The sequence below is a fragment of the Falco biarmicus genome, chromosome 9 (genome assembly GCF_023638135.1).
Source record: "Falco biarmicus isolate bFalBia1 chromosome 9, bFalBia1.pri, whole genome shotgun sequence".
Lineage (NCBI taxonomy): Eukaryota > Metazoa > Chordata > Aves > Falconiformes > Falconidae > Falco > Falco biarmicus.
Window position 1 is genome coordinate 38,288,390 of NC_079296.1, and position 25,205 is coordinate 38,313,594.

At 38.1% G+C, this 25,205-nt stretch overlaps 1 protein-coding gene across 1 annotated transcript in view; it reads left to right on the top strand.

Annotated features, from left to right (window-relative positions):
* Positions 1–25,205, top strand: part of CTNNA3 (catenin alpha 3) — a 500,767-nt gene that overhangs the window by 107,683 nt on the left and 367,879 nt on the right. The window contains exons 6-7 of the mRNA XM_056352597.1: positions 9,081–9,344; positions 16,481–16,684. Coding sequence (XP_056208572.1) covers positions 9,081–9,344; positions 16,481–16,684 — 468 coding nt within the window. The remainder of the gene's footprint in view (positions 1–9,080; positions 9,345–16,480; positions 16,685–25,205) is intronic.

Below are 25,205 nucleotides of genomic sequence, written 5' to 3' on the forward strand. Positions count from 1 at the left end.
CATTAAAAACTTAAACCGATATACAAGAAAAAAAGGAAACTATTGTCCATGATAAATACTTGAAACCAGCTCATTTTGCAGTTAAGCTGAACAGCAAAAACAAAACCTACTGTTAATATTTCTGAAATGGGTAATGATAAGAAGTTTGTTTTGATGGATTAACACTTCTGTTCCATTTGCTTTAGTGCCGCTCTTTATGCATGTCAATTGTATGTGTCTTCATGTTATAGAAACAATATTCCCTGTAGTGCTTTGATTGTTCCATCTCAAGAGAGTGTGTGAGGCTGTCATTGATTTACTTGATTTGGCTTGTTTTAGTTTTGGATTTTTTTAATTAAAAAAGGAAATGAGCTTATTTTAAGTTTTTCGGAAGTCTCTACAATGAATGTTAAAAGCAGTTAAACTGTAACTGGAGTATGACAGAAGAATAGGGGCAAGGGCCATGAATATTTGTTGAGTATATAATCTGTGAGAAAATAGCAGTTGGAACAGGCTGCCTGATATGAGTTGTGTACCTGTTTATTGTTGATGATTTCACATCTGTCATATTGAGATATTAAATCTAGGAAAATGGCACTATACTCTCTGTTCGAGACTAGGAAAACTTGTACCTAGGGGAACTTGAGCTGATTTGTTGGAGAAAGAGATCCTGAACTCTTGTGGCAGATCAAATATGTTTAGACAGGACTATTTGTATAAAAAGATGGCTAAAACAGAACAGGCTAAGTGTGAAAGATCTATTTGGTATCTGTTAAACTGTGTATCAGTGAAAAAATGCTAGTGGACTATGTATAACATGATCTTCCACTACCAATAGTTTTACTTACATTGTTCCTAAGGAACCACTGCCTAAGGCAGAGAATGAAACAAATGTTCAGTCTAATAAATACCCCCAAGTCCCTTTTTATTAAAATCTTAGTTAAAAAATCAAGTATGAGAATTTAATAAAATTGCAGAAATAATTGTGAATAAGTCTCATTCTGCCACATTTTTCAATGAGTCATCTTCCCTTGAAAAATTCCAGGCTGAAACATTTACTGGAAGCTTTAACAGCTGTATTCTGTGCATTTTACTATATATGAAAGCTGTTACTTTATATTTTCCATACTTTTGAAATAACTACAGTATGAAGTATCTTGTATTGGGTCTTGCTCAATGTGTTTTACTTTGATTTTTTATTTTTAAAAATGAATATTTGCAGAATAGTTTTAACCTGTCATTTTTGTCCTGGTTTCAGCTGGGTTAGAGTTAGTTTTCTTTTTAGTAGCAGGTGCAATGATGTGTTTTGGATTTGGTGTGAAAACAATATTGATAACAGACTTTTTAGTTGTTGCTAGCTAATGCTTATATTAAGTCAAAGACTTTTCAGTTTCTCAGGCCTTGCCAGTGATAAGGCTGGAGGGGCACAAGAAATTGGGAGGGGACACAGCCAGGACAGCTGGCCTGACCTAGCCAAAGGGATATTCCAAACCATAGAATGTCATGCCCAGTATATAAACTGGGGAGAGTTGGCCAGGGCCTGTGAATTGCTGCTTGGGGACTGGCTGGGCATTGGTCAGCGGGTGGTGAGCAACTGTATTGTGCATCACTTCGTTTTTCTCCCTTCCCTTTGGATTTTATTCCTCTCCCATTCTCTCTCCTTTTGTTATCCTTACTATTATTGTTACTATTATTATTGTTTCTTTTTTTTTCCTATTTCATTTTAATTATTGAATCGTTCTTATCTCAACCCCCAAGTTTTACATTCTTTTCCAATTCTTCTCCCCATCCCTCGGCGTGGGGGCGAGGGGAGTGAACAAGCAGCTGCGTGGTGCTTAGTTTCTGGCTGGGGCTAAACCACAACACATTTCTCACAAATGCCAGTTTTCAGGTGTCTTTACTTGTATGAAAGAAGTTAGGTCCTGCTTTGGCATATCTTTTGAACTTCCTACTTCTGCAAGCTCCATGTTCTCCATTATTTGCCTTGTATTACTTAGGTATGTATGCACAAATTCCTTGTCCATTGAAAACTGTGATAGGTTGCTTTAATATTAAGCTTTACATTAAATTATAAATTGACTGCCAGAAATATGTGTCAATCTCTGAGCTCTTTTCCCTCAAGTATGGATGTTAACCAGCAGATTATTTAGCTTAAAGCATAAAATAGAATTTGAAACAACATATGTCAAGCTAATGCTACCTGATACAGTGCACTTCTGAAACAAATGGTTACACCTGCCACTGCTTTAGCTTTCTGTAAAGAGATCTATCTCCAAGTCATGTTAAGAGCTAAGCACTGAAAACAAAGAAAGTTTAGATAGGAAAATTACATCATGAAAACACTGGACTTCTGAAAATTTTAAACTGTATTTGACAGCAGCGTAAAACGAAGGTATTCCTTAGGTAAAAATGTTAACAAAGGAAAAAAATTACTACTTTACTCTGCTTTTTCTTCACAAAGAGAAGATTGCTGCTTTACTCATTAAATTACATAAGAGGACTATAGGCTGATGCAGCCTTACTTCTGGATGCTTCTGCACTGGCTATTCTATTTCCAAGTGCTTGGAAACAAGTGAGGTTGGTATTTCACTGACTCCTTCCCATCCATTATTTCTTCATTTTAATCTTCCTTACACTTTTTCACTCTCACTCTTTAGTGTTTTATTTCCCTCATTTCCTGTTTTTCTCTCTTTAAATTAATCTATATCTCTGCTGTATTTCTTCCCTCTCTTTCTTCCTTGCTTCCTGTCCTTCACATTTTCATTAGCCATCTCCTTGTCTTCAAGACGTGATAAGACCTTCTGGAAGTTCCTAATTTCAGAGCCCTCTCCCTGATGAATTTTCCCCACTCTAGTTCCAGGCAAGTTCATTGCTGACAAATGTGACCATAACTGTACTAGGAGAAAACCTTTGTGAGCCAATATATTAAGTGGTGTATGTTTGCAGAAAAAGGATTGCTGGACTCTAAAGAAAAATTCTTATATTAATTCTTACAGGGAAAAATTGCTTTGCTACCTTTCAAAATCAGCTACTTCATCTAGGAGACTGAAAGTTAACAGAGCAGGGTATTAGAAGCGTTGGGACCAAATCTTGAAATAATGGACAGAGAAGTGACAGCAACGTGTTACTCTGTCAGTTGTAACCGGCTTAGAAGTTGCTGAAGCATGAGACGCATAGAATATTGTGCAGTAGTTGCAATCTGATGCAACAGTGTCATCACAAGAAGCTGTACCTTTCCCAGCAGAACAGTGAACTCCTGAGAGACATTAGTAAATTAAAAAAACTGGAATATTAACCAGTCATGGGCAGGTTTTTATACTTTGTATAGGATAGCTTTGCTTTTCTGTGGTATTATATATCAGTTTGAGTATGGTTAATAGTAAATAGGTATAGATACAGAGAGAAGGTTGCAAGGCTTTGCTTCTACTGGGAACCTCAGACCTGTAAATCTGTTTTCTGCTTGCTCGAAGTTGACTGAAAATTATGGTTTTATAAAGACAGTATTGAGTTATCTTAGAGGCAGAGAGTATTACTTAAGGTTTAGTACTATGACAACATTGACATGGCTTTGTAGTGTGATGCTTCCCATTTTGTGTATTCATGCATAAGACTGATGCAAACAAGCTCTGCCTACCGTTTATAGCCATACAGAGTGTGTAGATATATGGTGTTTATGTACTCTGTATATGTGCTGTAGCATAGTTTAGCATGAGATGCTAAGAACTGCTGATGAAGTTAGGAAAAATAAATCGAGGCTGGTTAAGACATTTTTATTGAAAGTTAGCTTGGAATTCCCAACAATCAAGCATATTGAGTTGCTGCTTTGTAAAGATAGGTTCCTATTTTTGCCTCCAGACCTGGTCAATCTGGTAAGATTCACCTTTTAAAATGGCATACTCCTGTGGTGCCTGCAAACAAACAGGTGCCTACAAACAGGTGCCTGCTGTTTTGGGGATTGTCTGTGTTTCATGGTTGTCTATTGGAGAAGAGAAATGACAAAGGAAAAAAAAAATTCTGGAGTGTGATTGTTAATATATTTCATCTACCTGTTTGGACTGGAAACCTATGTATTTAAAAAAAGTAAAAAAAGTAAAATGTGAGTGAACTGGCTTTGGGAATACCTGCTTTCTCTGTGAAGGAGCAGATGAGATATTTTTAAGAAGAGTTACCAGTGAGCTTCCATCCCTATGACACTGGAAGATCTAATCCTTTGCTTCCTAGAGGTAATGGCAGGCTTTTGATTCAGTCAACGAGAAATGCACCAGCGTGTGTTCAAACAAATTCCTTTGATTCAGCAGTGCTCTGAATTTACTGGCATACCTTCTCAGTGCTGTTCGACTTGCTGTGAATGCAGGTAAGGTGACCTTTTACGGTCAGTGTAGTACAGGTCTGTGATCTATTGATGTTTTTTGTGCTAACAAAGCCATTACTCTAAGTCAGGCATTTTCCTAGTGTGGGTTTGTGTCTGTGTTTTGTATGGTTACAGTCACTTATGTAGGTCATCATTTCAGATGTGTAGTGAAAAGCCTGGAGTGGAGGAAAGGGGCCATGAGGTCATGCTGTTAACTGCTGTGAACATAGCATTTTGTGGAGCAGGCAGGGTCAGCTTTATGACAGAGTTGGTAACAGGTGATCCTGCTTATCTATTTAGCAAAAGGTATTGGACGTTGCACTGAGTCCATGGATCAAGCTGAGGGTCCGGACTGGTGAGGGCAACCAGGTGAGAGATAGCCCAGTGGTGTCATGGAGGCACCATGGTGACAGGGCAGGACTGAGCTCAGGAGGCCAGTCTGTGTGCTGAGGCCTGGGCCTGGGGGCCATGTCCAGGCGGGGGGGCAGCTGTGGCTGAGATGGAGACCAGTACTTGTATGACATAGCTCAGGAGGGACTGAAGGTCCCAGTGAGCTGAGCTGGGGCTCCAGGGCCCAAGGGTGGGGTGTGAATGGAGCCCCCAGATGAGGCTGGCAGGGCCTGTGAGGCCTGGCAGTGCTCTCAGAGCCCTGATGGGTATAAGCCTTTAAAACCTGTGTGAAAGTAGTATTATCTTGCCAAAAGTGACACAGCTGAAGAGCAATGGGGCAGTCAGTATCAACTCCAGATCTTTTTCACTTTCTGGTCTGTGAGATACTTTCTTCTGCCGAGTAAAACTACATAGTACTTATGAAATAGGTACACTGGAGCCTTACACAGATAAAGAGTGCATAAATAAATCTGGAAGAGTTCGAGCTTTGTTATTGTCTTTGATTCACCAAATATACACAATTTGGCAGTCACTTTTGACTGAAAGCTGAACACTAAAGCCCAAGTTTAAGTTGTGATAAAAAGTAATGCTTTTATCCCCTGGCCCTATAGTAGTATGAAATTGTGGGGTTTGTAAAGCTGTGTTTTTCCTCATAAATATAAAAAACTCAGTTCAGTGACATCTGTCTCTGCAAAGAGAGCTAGGGGACAGCAGCGCACTTTATTTGAAGCTGCCTTTGTGAACCTTGTGTTGACTGCAGCTGGTGCAAAATATGGCAGTGTGATTTATACCCACAGTGATGCCTGGTTCCAATGAGTTGTGCTGATATGAGTACTCAGTGAACAAGAGCTGGTTTCCTGGTGTATTGTGCTGTCAAACCTTAAATATATCAAGTGTGATAAAAACCAGTTGTTTGGGTATTTTTTTCTTATTACTGAGGTAGTGCAACACAAGCTTAACTGTGAAGGTAGTTTTCAAGTTTTCCATTTGAAGTCGTCTTGTCCATTCACCATGTTTGGCTGGAACAATCCACAGCTGGGAGTTTGTGACTATCCATTTATTTTATATTCTTATCAGGGACAGGCAGGTATGAGGAAGGCAGAATAGTATGTCCTGGGATGGGTGTGGGACAGAAGCCTGGGGAAGTATCACTATACCGGGCCTCTAAAATTGGCAAGGATTGGAGACAGGATTATCTTTGATCTCAGGTTGTCTCATGTGACGTCTCATCTAGGGCTCAGTTGCTAACTTAGTATGGAAGAACACATCCCAGACCAGTGGAAATAGTCCATTAGTCTAAAAAAGAGTTGAAATAAGAGGGAAGTGGTAAACTGTGAAGAAAAAGTAGACTAAAACTCAGTAGTGTACTTGGATGAACTACAGATGCTCAGATATTATGGTATAAAGAAAGTAGTAGTAAGAACTGGTTTGGAAAATTTCTTCTCTGTAGTTACATTTGTCTTCTGCCTCTGTGCAGATAAAATATGATCCATCCATGCTTACAACAATCTGAGTAACAAAAAACACAGGCATGGTTTGTGTTCTGTTCCTCTTGTTCTGGTGCCGTTTTACAGATACTTCAGTCTTATATGTAAACACTTATCCCTGTATGATTCTTTTGCACACTTAAGTAGCGTGTTGTCTTATTGCATTTTGTGTCAGAATTAATGTAGCATAGTTGGGCAAGGGTCAGCAAGTACAGAGTACCTATTTGAGTCCAAATTTCAGTGCAGCCAAATTTGACACTGAATGCTCAGACCTTTAGAAGCCTATGGTCTTAATTGGGTAACTTGACTAAAAGTGTGTATCAAAGGATAACTTAAAAGAAACTGTATACTTTCTCAGCATTGCTTTCTTGTGTTTCCTAGTGTTATATTATCTTTGACAAGTAAAAAAGGAATCAGAAGGTTTCTGCATTTTTCTCCCCAGTGGAAAAAGTGTATGGACTAGGGATTAACAATCAGTTTGCAGAGACTAACTTCCTTCTTCAGAGAACTGGTTACTATTCTGATAATGCACATATACAGAGATTGAATAGAGAAATCACTCATTTGTAGGGTTTTTTGGCCTGTTTGTGCAGAAGGCCAGACTAAAATTATCAACTGTCTCTTCTTGTTCACATAAAAAATCTTGAGGAATGAATTCTTCATCAAGTTGGGAAAGACAGTAGCCCTACACCTTCTTTTTGGGCTGTCCAAGGCTCACAACTGAACAATGAAGTAGTGAGGAATTTCATGGGTCTAAACATTATTATTTTTAAAAAATAGTTTTATTGAATAAATGTGAAGCTCTTCATAAGCAAATTTACCAATACCATGATTCTCAAACTCTACACAATATTGTGTGAAACAAAGCGTTCTGTGTTTTAAAAACATTAACACACTGAAATTTTTGGATTGTTTCCAGACATGTTTCCAGATGCTGATGACTTGCTGTTACTGGCTTTGTGCTGCTGGCTTGCCAGTTTTGCATTTCTTATGGACCCCTCATTCCTGCTTAGACAGCACTGTTAGGTTTTTTTTGGGGGTGGGAACAAGTCTTTTGGAAGGACTTTTGAGTTTGATTGTTTGCATATGATGCAGCAAAGTAAGAAATGGTTAAGAACAGAAGGCAGCTAGACTGAAGTGTTGTATTGGTCTGTAGCTTTCTTGCAGCACGGGAGAAAAGAGTGCATTCTGTTGTCTTTCAGTTTAGTTGTAGGAAAGGTAGATTTGCCAATTAGAGCAGGAGTCTGGGTTTAAAAATAAATACCAATTTTTGATGAGAGTGCACTGGATAAATTGCAGATGCTTTACCAAGATTGGAAGTGCAATAGTATTTGGATTTGAGGACATGGGGCAATAAAGTAATTCCTGCACAGTGGTGCAGGATTCAATTATATATTGGTTTATTGAAAATGTAAAAATATGTTAAGTATTCATAAGCTCCAGAAAATAACTCAGTTTTCTAATTCAGATGATCATCTGGTTAAGCCACTGTCTGCCTCTGTTTAAGGCTCCACTGCCTCCCTGTGTGTCCTTGTTTTTAGCTATAATGCTGAGATTTCCAAGTTAGCCTGCGGAAGTAAGATGCAATCCTATGTCCAATGTGTATCTTGCAGTAAATGAGATTTAAAAAACATAGGACTGGTTCATTTAATAGTGAATGCTCTTTTCTTCAACCATAAACTTACAAACTTGATGCAGTGAGAAGTGGATACTGTGATGCTTTTGTAAATAATGCATATAGAGCCTGATGCAATGCAAAATAAAATAATTAGAAAGACTTCAGCTTGCTTTAGAGCAGGCTGTGAGCAGTTTTGTATGCTTTTTGTTGTTCATTCTTCATTGTGCCTCTTCTTATCATTTGATGCTGGTGCCACAGGCTTTTATTGTTCTGTTGTGCTGTTTTCCCTTTTTTATTTTTTCCCTAAATTTAACTGTTTCCTTTACCCAAGCCATTTTGCAAATATCTCCTAGGTGTTTTTTTAAAGGAACAAGATGCAGAAGGAGAGTTGGGAGAATGTCTAGAGTAAAATAGGATGAGACAGGAGGCTCTTTGCAATCCTGATGTTGATTATATGGTTGTTCTAAAGTCTATAACTTTCACCTGTTCAAAGAACAGCTGCCAAGCTTGATTCCTAGGAACAGTTAAATCTGACTTGGCAGCTCTGTTGAGCTGTGCGTTCCTTGTTGTCTGGGCTGGCAGGAAGCAGCAGTGTTTCAATAAGATCTGGGTGGAGAAGGGAGGAACAAGATGACTGTGGCAAGATCCGTGAGTGCTTTGAGTGTGTACCTAGCAGGAAGAGAAACAGGCAGTGGCACTTCAGAGAAGGCTTCTCTCAAGCACCTTTCTCATTTTCACACCTTCCACACTTCCCATTTCCCAGGAGTACAGGATTCTCATCCCTGACCTGCGGTTCCTTTCTGCAATGTGCTCAGGATGTATGCTAGTGGGGCAGGGAAGCAAACACAGAAAACTTGTTTAGATGCATCAATCACAGAATTCCTTGCTTAACCCTGTTTGCACCTCTGTCCTCCGCTATTACTTACGAAGAAAGACCTGTCTGGAGGAAACACAGTTAATTTTGAAGCCAGTTTTCTCATAGGAAAACTATGCTTAAAACCAGAAAAATATGGACAGTTCATGGTTCTGATTACAGGGCACAATAAAAATTTGGGTTTTTTTACACAGATGTTGTTCATTTTTCATGAGATAAAGACGATTCAATTCTAATTACTGTTGTAGTCCATTTTCACAATCTTTGATGAATTTAACTCAATGTTTCCTTAGAGCAGAGATAGGGAAAATAATTGTTTCTACATTACTTGTCAGTTTTGAAGTGCTTTTGGAAATAAACAGAATGTTCTTTTGCTGACAGGATTTGAAATCTAGCAATCAGCGAGATGAAATTGCTGCAGCACGTGCATCCCTGAAGGAAAATTCCTCTCTCCTACATTCAGTATGTTCAGCTTGTTTGGAACATTCAGATGTTGCATCCCTTGCAGCCAGCAAGGATTCAATTTGCAATGAAATACAGAATGCTCTCAATGTAATTTCTAATGCTTCCCAAGGAGTTGGAAATAAAGTGGGACAACCTGCATCTCACACAGCTACTCTTGGAAGTGCACTTGATGAGCTTGAGGTACGTAAACCTGTCAGACTGTAACATTTTTGGAAAAATGGTGGTTTTTTTTTTTTTTTTTTAAATTAACTACAGCTATCATCAGTGATGGACCTAAAGGCATTAGAAACTGATGCTTTGCTTAGTCCTAGTCTAAATAGTATCACTCTATATTATTTCATGGGAAGGGGTCACTTCTTGCAAAAGAGTTTGGAATTAAGTCTTCATGTATGTTCAATATTTGGCTTCCTTCAAACAGCAGGGAAGAATTAGTTCCAAGTGTCTCACTAACGATGAAGACAGGTACATCCTCGAATAAGTGGGCAGAACCCATGAGTTCAGTTTACAAATAACAGTGGATATCAGATGATGGTGATCACTGCTACCTTGACTGCATTTGAAGTAGTACATCACAAATAGAAGTCCTTCACTCCAATACTTGTCAATGGGTTCATTATATAATTGGAGAAGTTGGAAACCTGATTATATTTTCTGCTTATCATTAAATAAAGTGACATAAACAATATGCTTTCACAAACTCTGCATTTCTACTTCCATTATTTAAGCAAATACTTGGAGAAGGTCAGTTATTTTTCTATTCCTGACCTGATCCCAAGCTTTTGTATGAAACTTTCACTTTTTCTCATGGCTGCTCTGGCTCTTACCAGTGTTGTTTTCCATTGTCTTGACAAAAACGGTAAAAGTTCTCCTGCAGATGAGATTACAGACCATGCTTCTCTTGTGGTGTAACTGATGTAGGCCCAGATCAACAAAAGGAATAAAAGTTTCTAAAAAATTTTGTAAATATTGGTCTTTTTTGTTGTAAATTCTTGGGCTTATCAGATCTCAGCCTTGTAACTCTAATTTTGTTGATACATTTTCAGAAGAATTGTGTTATGACTGATGCTAGTAGATTTTTTCCTAAAATTTTCAATGACAGAGTAGAAAAATACATTGAAATATGACACAAATCTTGTAGTGGCAGTTTGACCAAAACAGACCTTTCAGTCATGCTCAAAGCTGAATCTACACAGGTTGTTTCCCCTAAAGAAAAAGGCTACAATTGCATGTTGTGTGTCATCCTTCCTTGCTTCTCACAGTGGGTTTTAAAATTATAGTTTCTAATCTATTTTCTTAATAAATGGAATAAAAAAAAAAAAGTAAGAGTAATACATGATTTGTTACAATGAAGTTCTGAATGACAAATTATATACTTTAAATGAGAGCTATTATTTACTTGTCTTGATTACAATTTTTTTAAACAAAATTTGGCAAAATGATTGCATCTTTTGACCACAGACAAATTAATCTAGACTGTATGTGAGCAGCACTATTTTAATGATTTTTAAAAAGTGTAATTAAATTTACTATTGTTTTAAATTTTAAGATTTGTGATAATCATGAAATGAAAAAAAATTGTCTTTTGGATTGAATTTGGTTTTATTCAGAAACATAAGAACATAGAATTCTGTTGTAAAAAGCCATTTGTTTATGGAGTTTTAAATATATTTTTACCTAGGTAACCCAAATGGGAACTGAAGCTGTGTGAGTTAGATAAAGAACAATTTACAGAGCATTTAACTTCTTAAAACGATGCTATGAATTAGATGGTTACACTTTTCATTCTTAACAGCATGTTCTATTGGCTAAGGACCTAAAACAACCTTTGCTCTATCTTCTTGTTGCAAATACAGTGCCATGAAATAGATTGATGTAGTAAATAGTCTGTTGGGAACAGATTTCATTAAATGTTTATAGTGTATCATGAAGTTTACCCAACAATCTAGTATCTAGATGTTTTACAATGTCATTCTTCCTTTGCCAGTGCTGGCAGTGTGAAAGTTATTACAGATTTATAGGTGAGGAAGCTGCCAGTAAAATTAAAACAGCTAACTCTTAAATCAGGTGATTCTCAAGAATTCCTCTGAAAGGCTCCATATAACTACCATGTCATTCATAAATAAGCACAAAATTGTGATGTTAGAAATTTAATTACATATTAGGATCTGTGTTAGAAGAGCATGTAGGTCTTCTAACGTGCGGGTTATCTGATGCCTTTCACTGGTCTTGCATCTTCTGAATGTAAAGAGATTTCTCACAAAATGATACAGGTCTTGCATGCCTGACTCTCTGTCAGCATATTGATCTGATACATGGTCCTTCAATGACCATGGCTATCTAGCAGAGCAGTTACGTATGAGATGTCAAAATACTGTAAATCAGGCCAAAATGTCAGGAAATATAAGCAGGCTTCTGAATGCCCATGGCCCCTCTTTTTCACAGATCAGAAGACCAATGAGGGATAAAATAACTCCTTTTAAATGCTCGCTTAAGAACTCAGGTAGCTAACCCCTGTTTAGCCCTGTTAAAGCAAAACTGCAAAACTGCTTGTGGCTTGTCTGGTGTCTTGTGATTGGTTGGAAATTGGATCATCTTTTCTGCGTTAGATGTACTGATCACAAATATTTGATGAAATTGAAGAATTTAATCTGTGGGCAGAATCTTAAGTCAGATTTTCCTGGTTATTATTGCCTAGATTTATTTATTTATTTTTTTATTTGGAGATGAACTGTAGTAGCATTTTGCTGGTGCTGTTTGTCCATCTTTGCATGACCTTTCTACAAACTGTTTCCTAAAGGAGAAACTCTAGTTTCATCTGAGATTTGAAGGCAGTCATTTTGCTACCTAAATGACTAATTGGCTGTTAACGATCAATTTTCCACAATCTTCCACAAGCTGTTTCTTTCTGTAGTAACACTTAAATATTCTACTGGGAAGGACTGTTTTACACTATGGCAGACATTCTCTGTATAGGCTAGTGTTGAGGGTGCTTACCTGAGATATAGGAGCGCAACAGTGAAGTTGCTGCTCCAGTGGATAGTGACCAAGTGGCACAACTCCAGCAGAGGTGAGATACCACAGAGTGCTTTGGTATTAAGGACTGTGATGTGCATGACAGAGACAGAGTTTGCAAACTCTAACACAACTGAAACTGCCTTCCACATCAGAAACTAATGTCCTGAGCTCTGGAAACTGACAATATCTTAGGATATCTTCCTTTGTCATTCTTAGAAGATCATTGTGGACAAGTCTTTTATGTATAAGATTAGTTTGAAATTATTTATTTTGTGTAAGTTAATTATATACTTATTGAAAAAGTAAATATTTAAACATTAGCGAGTAGTTTTGTGCAGTTTTTCAAATCTGTATCAATATGCTAGTTATTAAAGTCAAAGGTTTTTAACTTTTACTTTTGCCGTGTCTTTGGATATAGAAAAAGTAATGAAGACCTAGATAATGCAGTTATTAAACACTTATTATGCAGGAAAACACAGTTCTTACTGCTGAGAACGTTTTGATTCTGCTTTTGAAGTTATGCATTCTTACTTGAAGAGGTAGCAGTTGAAAGGGGTTAATTTCCCCTGCATTTCAGAGTCCTTAATGCACTTCTTTCCACTCCCTTACAATTTCCTTTACTGCATTTCCCTAATTTCCTGCAATGCATATTGTGTTTGAGATATGTAGTAACTTTGCCTCCAGGTAAATCAGACGCAGTTTTCCTTTATATTCACCCATAATCTCACTATTGTAAGGAAGCTCAGCAAAAAGAAGAAATGAGGAAAAAATGGATGCCCCATTCTAATACTCTTAATATGAATCTAAGTTATACTTGTGTCTTACAGAATAGTGTCTTCAGGTACATTTTCTTCCTTAGGTGGAAATAGGTATTATAGAAAAGGAAGGCTTCTGATGACAACATTAAAGAGCTGGATTACTGCTCCTATCAGGCCTGGCTTGAGGCATTGCCAATTAAGAAATTGCCTGCAAAAGCAAAACTACTTCCTGTGCTGTTGCCTGGGAGAGCCAGTCTGGCTCCATCCACTGCCAGCAAGAGGTTAGGGTATATGGAGATATTTCAGAGTAGAAGAGAAGGCAGAATTCTTCATTCTGTCCAACCACTCTTTCTTTTCTTTGGATTTTAGCCTTCATGGCACAGTCTACCAGGCCCTGGCAAACTTTCAGCTTTTCTTCTCTCTTTCTTGGAGAGGGCAAAAGCTATGTTTTGTGTGGGTTTTTTTCTTTTAACTAGTGAGTAGTTCTTAACTAGCTTCAACTTCTCTACCCCTGCAAAGGGGATGAAAGCAGCGGACTGCCTGTTTCCTCTGTTCTGTCTTTGAGAGTAGGCAAGTTATTGTTCCATCCCAGTTTGGATTTGGTTTCAAAGTTGCATGTGAGATTAATGTGCCCATGATCAACATATTTTTTACATCTTTCAATTAGGAAATAATTGAGATAAAAATCAAGTTAATATGTTGCTTTTATGGATATACAAATAGCTGTGTTTTTAATCTTCAAAATATTTAAGTTCTTTCCCTCCTGGTTGCACATAAACTCTTTTTCAGTATATTATGTGAACATTGGTTTGAGAATATCCAGGAGATTGGAAATACGTTGTTAATACCTTAATGTATAGTTCCATCTGCTGGATGCACATAAACACCTGACATAGACCCATAAACCATTTTAATGGTCTGTCCTGTCACTTGCTGAAACAAGTCCATAAACTTAGTTTTAGACTTTTTATAGTCTCTCAGAATAGACAACAGAAAATTGTACTAGTAGTAGCACTGGCCTAATTTTTTTGATACTGTGCAGTGGTATGAAAATCCCAAAATTCAACACAGAAAATGTGGAGACAGACAGAAATTCACTAGTACCTCTTCTTTGTAGTCATTGTCTGGATATTTGAGGACTAGAGTTCATGTAGTCCCTGTTCTGGTACAAAGCATAACATAATTCTAGAACTTTAGGCCCCATAAGGTCTTACAGAGGTTGTTTAAGAAGGTTCGTTATCCCCTGTTTTTATGTGTGTTAATAGGTAGTAAGTATGGGGCCAAAGTGCTGAGATTACCTAAATAACTAGAATGCTTTTAAATGACATGGAGGGCTTCAAGGCAGTAGAACAGTGGTGGAGGTGGAATGTTTAGAAACCTACACTGGTATTGCAAGTTGGGAAATACAAGCTACCATTTCAGTGACACAGCAATGCAGAAAGACCCTGCACTTGTTTCCTTTGGAAATATTCAGATTATGAAGTCTGATTTTTTTTTTTTTTTTCCTCTGGTTTTTCTGGAGAATCTCCCAGCTGTCTGCAAATAATTTTTGTACATTTCAGAAAAGATGGGAGGATTGAACATGTAACAGTGTTCTTTTCACTAAATCATACCTAACATGGAAGAGATTGTTAATAATAACCAACAAGAAAATTTCAAGGTGACTGAAATCCCCTCTTCTAGCTGTTTAAGCTTTTATCTTACAATGTTCTAATAGCACACTTTCATTACTCTTAGAATTACCTAAGCTAGACAGTACCTGAAATTGTGATATTAAATCTAAATTGAAAAAATAATTAAAATTCTCTAGCTTAAAAATAGTCTGGCACATACTGGATAAGCATCAGTAAATCAGATGAGTTCTGATTTACCTGACCTAAATTCCACTTAGGTGTGTATGGCATAGTTCTCTTGTTTGATATTTTTTCTGAACGCTTGGAACCACATATGGATGTAACAGGTGAATGGATTTTTGTGTAATAAGTGATTTTAATAAGTATAATTTGGTGATCTGGACCATAATGACACTGTTTCAGATATTCAGTTAGATTAATAATTATTAGTTGAATTCTATAAATGCTGAATATATTTTCACATTTCATGAAAATACCACCTAATTGTCTTTCTCTTTAGAATATTTATTAGACAGACAAATGTCATTATTTTTATCATGCCAAAAGAGTTGTCTGCTTTTGTTTACTGCTTTTGTTTGTTTCTTCTCTAGTGAGAAGCCAAAGGACACTTAGACCTATGTCTTTTGAAAAAAGTTGTTGAACAAAAGCTACTGTTTTGATTTTTGCCCATATTCAGCCTGTTAAAGGTAGCAGCAATGACTTTTTGCCTCAGTGGGGGATTGTATTAGACTAAAAATCAACAGAACTAGACTGCACATGTAATTTGATTTAACATTTTCATCTGTGAGCTAGCACTGCTGGTTTTGTGTTAAATTCAGAGGTGGTCCTGATTTCTAAAAGACTGTGGGGGTGCTGAACCCCTCTTTCAAAGCCAAGACTCTTAGATAAAACATGAAATATTACTGAGTAGTACACTCATACAAAGAGTCATAATTGTACATAGACAGTACAAGCTTAATATAAGATTCATATCTTCTTCTTAGGTATTTACAAGGTAAATGTACAAGACAAGCCCACTGGCTAGGAAGACAGATGACCCTCAAGAAGTGTAGACAGACACAGGAAAGAGTGAAAGACATTTTCTCTGTGTGTGTGTTTTTATACACATAGAAACACATTTCTATGTTTACAACCACAGTGACAAAACTTGAAGAGGAGAAACAATCCTGGCTAAGAGCTTGGAAAGATGGCACACAGCTGCCTGTTTTAAAGACATACTTTCTGTATGGCTGTGAACCTGGCAGTCTGAGCATCAGTTCTTTGCTTATAAAATGGGGTTGATAGCTTTTAGTTCTAGATTAAGATGTTGTGAAGATTGATAGACCAAGTAGTGCGATGATAAGAATGCATGCATTTTTATAAGGGTAGACAAATAGTGTTTCTGTTCCTAGAAGTGAATTTGTAGAAGAAGAAATGCCAGATACAGGTGTAGGAGAGGCTGAAACTGAGGATGAAAATCTTGAATCTCATGCAGCAAAAGCAGGAAACAGGGGGAAAGACTTGGAGACAAGGCAGTTGTGGTTGTGTGTCAACGTGGCCTGCAGGGTGATGTGATGTGTTTCCACTTATTTTGTGGGCTGCTTAGGTGTGAACCAGCTCCGGATGGAATGCTCTGTTGCTATCTTAGCACTGGGTCCCGGCCAGTAGGATCTGATAATGTGGATATTGCTTAGAACTAGTGAGATCCAAATGGCAGGGAGAACTTGGCTTTGTCTGCAAATGACCTGTATGCATAGCCCCAGCAGGGAAAATGGGATCTGCCATGGTCAAAAATACCTTGGATACTTCACAGGGAAAGGGCTGGTTGCAAGTCTAGGGAGCATAACGTCCCTGTAGTTAGTGCAAGTAAAAATAAAGCGGCAACTTAATTGGGCTGACTTTTCTTATCTGCACTCCTAATGTTTTCCAGAATTTAATTATCCTGGATCCTCTTGTAGTGAATGAAGAGAAAATAAGGCCATCACTAGAGAAACGTCTGGAAGCTATTATCAGTGGAGCGGCTTTGCTAGCTGATTCTTCCTGCACGCGTGATTTTCATCGAGAACGCATCATTGCTGAGTGCAATGCTATTCGCCAAGCTCTCCAAGATCTGCTTTCTGAATACATCAACAATGTAGGTAACCAAACTGTTTTCCTTTTTTTAATGTCTGCCTCAAAGCCTGTTTTAGTGTATCTTAGAATTTACCTATAATTAGGGTAAATTAGTGTTTAACCTATATATTTCTCAACATGCACTTTAAAAGGTTGAAAGGAACATTTTTCTGCGTAGATCTAATCAAACGCTAAATACAGATCCCCAAAATGAGTATGAATCGTATTATATCATACAGTCTGTGGAAAATGCTGTATTGTAGATACAGTGGGCACGTTTAGGTGGTTTTATGGTTATTGTGAACTGTCACCAGTACAGAACAGACATAATCCATCATACTCTGGCAATAAGAATTTCTTCATAATGTCACTTCCTAGACCAGAGTTTTAAAATGTAATCTCTGTTTCTGTAGAAAGCAACAATTTAAATAATAATTTGTTAAAGCATAAGTAATCTGTTAGTATAACTTTTTAAAGTATAGCATTCACACTACTACCTTTGCTCTGTGTAAAATAACAGAGTTACAAGTGTAAAAATGACTCAATTGCTAAATTAGAAAGCTAGGACTGTTTGGTGAACCGAAAAGGAATCTGGTTGTTGTGCGTTTAGGCCAATTAATCTGTGAATTTTTGAAAAGGAATATAGTTTGATTATGTTTTAAAAATAACTATTTGATTTAAAGAACAGATTTGGCACTTTTTATGTCTGGCAGTTAAATGATAAACCAATGGAGACTCAGATACTGTTAATATGGGTACACAGTGTTAATATCATGCTTTTCCTCTGGAAACATTTTCTGTAGACATACTGTTTTCTACAACAGACTCAAGATGATTCTTCAAGCGCATTGAGAGGATAATTGTATGATACAGCTATTTGTTTCTTTCTTGGAAAGCTGAAATTCCTTTCTATTCTTTTAAGTCATACTGGTTATCCCAATCCAAAGCTGTTCTAATGAGACTGTTTTCTTGATCTTATCCTATTGTTATTAGGATAACAAGACAAAGGGACCAAGATAATCTATGCATAACAGATGTTTTTTCATTTCACGGATCTTGTACTTTTTGATACTTTTTATTTATTGGGGGGCAGGTTGGAATTTACAGCTGATTTCTTTCATTTTCTGTGACATCAAGTTGTTTCAATCCCTATACTGGATAAAGATGCTTTCATATTTTTACCTAAAATCTAGCTGCAGTTTCTGTTGAATGCAACAAAATTCTTGAACCTCTTCGGTGATGCTTTACACAGGGGTTAACTATGCGAGATTTCTTTAACATTCTAAGCTAACTAGAGCTAGTCTTTTATACGTTCTTGTAGCAGGTGTCTATTGTGGTATCTGTTCTAGAGTGGATCAGGTTTGCTATTAAATGACTGAAAGTTTAATAAGGGGAGGCATCAACCTTTACCAGTTGGACTTGATAACCTTAAAGGTCTTTTCCAGCCTAAATGATTCTATGATTCTAACCTGTGGTAGCCAGAGCACATGGCAGAATGCAGATGTGGTGTAGAGCAACCCATATTAATCCAAAAGGTCACTGTGGGTTTGTTGCAAGAACTCTTTATGGAAATTCTACGTCTTGCAGGAGTAAACCTATGTTATTGTAAGTTAAGTGGTGTTAGAATCTTGGACTCTTGAAATAAAATTGTGATTATAATTGCTATTTCAGAAATAATCTTGGGGTTTAGGGTTACATAATGCAGACTGAGGGGAAAAGAATACATAGGCCACTCCACTGATGAGAAAGTCAGGAAGCAGCTATTTAAATATGGGAAAAAGGGAAAGTGTCATATAATTTGCTGCAGAACACCATGTCTGCACAAGGTGGCAAAGACAAGGATGGAAGCAAAAAGGAAGAAATACATAAAATTTAAAAGTAATAGGTATTGTACTAGGGTTAAATGACAGGAGTGAATGTAAAGTTTTTAGTTTATTTTAGTACTCTTGATCTGCTAGTACAATTATTATTGATCTCAGTGGAAAAACTCTCACCAAGAATAGTTTATGGCTGTTACTGAGACTAGATTAAATGGGTTTTTCAATGAGAAAGATTATCAGGTGTCACTTACTTTATTTCACAACTCTAAGTCACTGAAGAATAGATGATAGATCCAGGAGACAGTGCTGATTTATCACGGTTTTCTGGGCTCTTCTATTAATAATTTCAATAAGCTATGACTGTGAATTGAATGAGCTATAAAAATTATGCCAGCCATTTGTTAACATAGTACAATTTAAGGATTAGGTTGCAATTCCTGTCTTTTCCTTTAGAACGCTGTTGAACTCCACAAGCAATCACATTGTCTATGTAATACTTTATGTAAGTTTATGTGTATATTCTTGTGGTGTATTTGTGCCCTGTGCCCAGTGAAGTGCAGGGGCTTTGTACCACCGCTTGAGAATGGAAAGTTTTCCTTGCCCACTCTCCACAAAGGGCATGCTTTTGCTCCTGTCCTCATCCTGATGGTGTATGGTTCACAAAACATAACCTACGCACTATCATTTCAGTTCTTCTCCGTCACTCTGCTGACTTGCAGGAGTCAGCTGCTTAGATTTTTTCTGGATATGTGTCTGTCTTTCTTGCTTGTATATTTGGTTACTTAAGGCTTTTTCCTATCCGAGTGTTGCTAGTGGGAGCTGCATTGCTCCAAAGACACCACACACAGTAAGTGCCACCTTTGCAAATCCTTCTCTAGCAGCTGGTTTGCCATGAAGCTGTATGAGTCGCATTGACACTGGCAACATCCAGTCTATCTCTAAAGCCCCTGGCTCTGGTGCTGATGGTAGATGTGGTTGGCCTACATGGTAAGTGTTCACCTTTAACAGGATCATTGCCCAGGACTTGAGTGCCTGCATTTTGTGTAAGTTCTACATCGTCTGGTGGTTTGTTTTTTTTTTTTTCCTTTGAAACTAGCCTCCCCCCCAATTATTCAAAGTCTCTAGTAAGCCTTAAGGACACCAAGTGAAATCAAGGGCCTATTGGTGTCAGTGATAAAATTTTGAGTTTTTATTACAAGCTGGGAGAAACATCTTTTCAACAGATAATGCCTTTTATGTCAGTGGCTGTTTTTCACAGAGGCTGTATCACAGTGAGATGATCCAACGGGAAGTTAAGCAAAATGTTCTTTACACTAATAAAGACCCACTCTGTCTCCAAGAATCTTTAAGTTTTTCTGTTTGCAAAGTAATTCAGACAGGTAGTAAATTGCAAATATATTTATAATTCTTCTGAAAGGCAGCAATTTTTTTTCTTGTATTTTGGAATTATTTGTGTACTATTGTTATCCTCTCTGAATTTTACTCATTGACATATATTGTTAAGGGATAAATTTGCATTTCAGGACATCAGATAATAGGAGTTACTACTGTGAATTTGAATGGCAGAATCATACTATGGTGTGTGGATAATAACGTATCCATACAAGCAATCATTTTGTTCCAGTAATAAGCACTTGTGTTTTCCTAATGACATGTTCTTGTCTTATGTCTGCTCATCCTTTATAATGAAAAGTTGTTTATTACATTGGAGTGCAGCAGTACTAACTCCATGTTTCTTGAGTTCTCTGTCTGCTTTTACTTCCAGTCACAATAGGGATATGCGCTTATCTGGGTGATCAAAAGGGATAATAGAATTATGATTGAGTGTAGGTTAAAGGGGCTGCTGCGAGCAGCAGTTAGGATGATTGCAGGCACTGCTTTCTCTGCTTTCATTAAATAGGGAGGGTATATCTGAATAATTATTCTGTACCCACTGTAAAGATCGCTGGCTAGATTTTTCAGACATGGCTGAAAAAAGGTTGGTAAAGAAAGGTCAGATATGGTATGATAGCTGCTTTCTTGAATTCTGGTTTCCTTACTTTTGAAATGTTGTTTCATGATATTTGACCTTTATTAATTTCTCAGCTTATTCTGGTTATTGGTTTTGGATGTGTGTGTATCTATATATACACACACACTGTTATGCATACTGGGCCAGTATACTTTACACCTGTTCTGATAGATTGTGATTTCATTCGTGTGTATTTCAAAACCTTCTGTTTCTTACCTAGGTTTTTAAGTCAAAATTACCTAAGTGTTTGGGTCAAATAATGTTAGTAAAATAGTTTGCATTGTAATTTTCAAAATTTTTACATGTTTTTAGGACTTCTATCCTTAAAAATAGTTTCAAATGAAAATCTGAAATGTTGAGATCTGAAAATATATTTATAGAAACAATTTTCTTTTCATTTTGAATACATTAGCAAACTTTATACAGATTTGAAAAACACATCAGTGCCGCAGAATAATTTCTCCTGTTAAAAAATATTTCACAGAATGTTTGACACAACATTCACAGAAGTGTGTGACTATGCAAACTAGCAACAACTTAGTAATTTGGTCTGAAGTTTTGGATGCCCCTGTGCTACTTGTGCCATACGTGGTGGTGGCTGTTGCTGCTTGCTGTACCACTGCTATACCGTGTGTGTGGCATTGCTCTACTGAGTGTGGCTTGGAGCAGAGCCAAGCCATCCCTTCTTATGCCAGCAGTGGTTCCAGTCTCTTAATGAGACTTTTAAGAATATGGAAGGAGACTGATGATACATTTTACCTGGAGACCAGATCAGGAAGTGGACTGAAGTTGACCACATTGTACATATTTATATTACATATCCAGGGTACTGATTATCAAGCCCTGACCATCTACGTAGTCTAAGGGCAGGCCAAGCTGACTATAAATCTCATCTGCTTTTGTCAGACAGCATTGGCCCACTCCAGGAATGGTGCTGCAAGGGAGATGAATTAGTTGGTGGCAGATAGCGAAGGACCTGTATTGCATGTAGGGCATACTTGAATCTCACTGGGAATGCAGTTGTTGGATCATTATCTCCTTGGGTTCCCTGAAAGTTCTCTGAAGTCTGTTGCTTCGCAACAGGTTTGTATGCACAGCTTCTGGCTGTGGCACACATTCGGATTTGAGGCATATTTGGATCTGAGCATGTAATGTGAAATGCTGTGAGGATGATACTAGGAGCTAGGATCCCTGAAAGTAGGGGGGCACTTGAGATGGGGAGTGAGCTGGACTGTGCTGAGCCCTCTAAGGAAAAGGTATGCAGTACAGAGTTCTCTGCAGCCGTGGGGAAGATCCAGCTGCAGGGAAGTGGATAGCTGGGACTTGTGCAGTTCTGTCTGTCTAGATTTCAAATTGTAATTGTTGTTCACTTACTAGAACCTGAGCATTGGAAATTCAAAACAAGAAAATGGATTGTAAGCCAGGAGCCTTTATTTATTTATGGCATGGTTCTGGGCCTTACCCTTTGTCTCAATTCATAAATTTGAGTGCTGAGAAGTGCTAATGCCTTGCTTTATGCCTATATTGAGTACTCTTCAACACCAGCTTAAGGTCTGACCCACTGTCTCTGTAGAGACTGCCTGTGATTGATAGCGTTTTGTGCCGTGCTTGCTCTTTTAAAGTGGAAGGACATATAGATATCTCAAACTTCATGTTATTTGTACTTTAATGGTTGCTGATGAAGACTTTTAATGGTTCTCTGGATAGAGGGAAGGCAAGACACTTCGGTTTATCATCATAGTGGTGCAGTGTATCTTGCTTTTAAGCTACTTAGTCTTGTTCTGAGCAACAGTTTTTTCATTTCAGTGCTCGGGGCAACATTTTCAGTAGTTCTGGAAATTGCAAGAATTCCTCAGAAAGAGTTGTTTCAGATTGAAAAAAAGATTCTGTTCAGCTTAAAAAGGGAACGTTCCATATTTTTAATTTAGAGAATCACCTTGTAATCTTTATTAGATATTTGCATCTCTTGGGACTATTTTCCCTTAATTATCCATGTGCTATAGCTGCAGAAAAGTGGATTACATAGTTAATAATATGTATATGAAAAGACTCGTAGTCCGTAAATAAGAAGTTAGGGTACAGAATGGTATCTCTTACCAGAGAAGATCCACATTGCATGAATCAAATAAGCAAACTTGGTAAAAAGCTCCAGACACTTCATATCTGCCTACAGCTCTTTATTGTAAAGCTTATGTTCTCCATTCACATAAGGGTTCACCTAACCTTATGCTATCGGACATGCTTCAGAGAACACAGGCTATTTCAGAAAACAATGTTTGCCACTATTTAAGTGTCATTAATATTGGGGTAATTTGCATTTAGGTTTTGGAGTGGGGGAATAGTGAGCGGTTTAATATGAGTATTTTTTTAATAGTATGCTGAAAATGGATTTGGAATGTATTATTTCATTCATAAATACATTTTTCATGACCTAAACCTTAAACCTTTTCATCTCAGTACCTGCCAGCTACTGTTTGCTCTTCTATGGAAAACTGCTATGGTGATGTGTGTTCAAATTTTGTTGTAAGAGATCTTCTTGCCAGATATCAAAAGTTTTACAAGCAGTCCACAGATCTTATATTGATAAGTATGTGTATTTTACCATCTTCACATTGTTTGTCCTTTTTTGTTGTTGCTGTTGGTGAAACTGCTGGAAGGACATTACCAGTTCTGCTAAGGCATGTACATCTTTTTACAGAGCTCCAAAACACTGTTTGATTGTGGCTTCCAGTGAAACTGTCTCTGTAGCTACATGGTATTGTGAATCTGTAAAACTGATAATTTGGTTCATTAATTAAAAAAATCTTAAGAGCTGTGACTGAAGAAATACATAAAGGTACAAAGCTGTATATGAAAATGCATTTAGCTTGATGAGTCTTTAACTTTCTCTGTATGGTGAAAATGATTCCAAACAATCATATGTGAGACAATTGAAGAGTACAGCAACTGTTTAGAGTTATGATAATGTGTTATTTGTTCAATAATATACTTCAGTGATGGATGCTCCAAAGTGTTGCCAGTAATATATGTCTAGGGAGCGAAGAATAGGGGACTGTTTGACTTGTCCTTCTTGGTTACTTCTGCTTTCTTTTACTAATATGTAACTTGAAAATTTCTGTGTAATTGCACTTTGGTTGAAGAAATGAGCCCAAACCTGGCAGACCAGACTAGCCAGGGGGTTCGAAGAAATCCTTTGTTAAAGTATTCAAGAACAGAATAGCTGTTGGTTATTCATGCAAGTGGGTGAACTAACTGACTTCCTGAAATCCTTTTTTTCTGTATTTTTATATAGGAACATGAACAAACAGAGCTTGTATTCACATCTTTTTGTAAAAAGAATGGATTCAAATGTTCTTACTTTACTGTCCTCTTCATATTCAAACATTTAAAAAACCCCTGCTGTTCCAGAGAAGTTTGGAAGTTAAGCATAGCAAAATGTAAACTATAAAAAATTCAGTGTGTGGATGGGAAGTGTCACTCAGATTATTCTTATTCAGGGTTTTTTTAAATGACTTTGTAGAGTATTATGTTTTCAGAAAAAAGGACTTCTTCCAGTAAAATTGGTGTGCCCCTATGGCATATTATGTTGTCATTTATGCAGGAAAACATGTAGTTTTCATAATTCTGTTGTTGACATTCATAGAATCATAGCAAAGTTTGGGTTGAAAAAGACCTTAAAGAACATCTAGTTCCAATCCCCCAACCATGGGCCGGGACACCTTCCACTAGACCAGGTTCCTCAGAGCCCCATCCAGCCTGGCCTTGAACGCTGCCAGGGATGGGGCATCCACAGCTTCTCTGGGCAACCTGTGCCAGTGCCTCACACCTGCACAGTAAAGAACTTCTTCCTAATATCTAATACAACTCTACCCTTTTTCAGTTTAAAACCATTCCCCGTTGTCCTGTCACTAGAGGCCCCTGTAGAAAGTCCCCCTCCAGCTTTCTGGCAGGCCCCCTTTAGGTACTGCAAGGCTGCTCTAAGGTCTCTGCAGAGCCTTCTCTTCTCCAGGCTGAACAACCCCAAGTCTCCCAGCCTGTCTTAGCAGGAAGAGATGCAACAGCCCCCTGATCACCTTTGTGGCCTCCTCTGGACTCGCTCAACAGGTCCATGTCCTTCTTACATTGGGGGGGGCAGAGCTGAACGCAGGACTCCAGGTGGGGTCTCGTGAGAGCGGAGCAGAGGGGGAGAATCGCCTCCCTGGACCTGCTGGCCACGCTGCTTTTGATTCAGCCCAGGATGTGGTTGGCTTTCTGGGCTGCCGGGGCACGCTGCCAGGTCCTGGTGAGCTTCTCGTCCACCAACACCCCCAAGTCCTTCTCCTCAGGGCTGCTCTCAACCCATTCTCCACTCAGCCTGTATTTGTGCTTGGGATTGCCCCCACCCACGTGCAGGACCTTGCGCTTGGCCTTGTGGAACTTCATGAGGTTTGCCCAGGCCCACCTCTCAAGCCTGTCAGAGTCCCTCTGGATGACGACCCTTCCCTCCAGTGTGTCGACTGCACCACACAGCTTGGTGTCATCAGCAAACTTGCTGAGGGTGCACTCGATCCCATTGTCCCTGTCACCAGCAAAGATGTGAAATGGCACCGGTCCCAGTACCGGTCCCTGAGGAGCACCACTCATTACTGCTCTTCACTTGGACATCAAGCTCTTGACCACCAACTTTTTGACTGCGGCCATCCAGCCAATTCCTTATCCACCAAGCGGTCCAT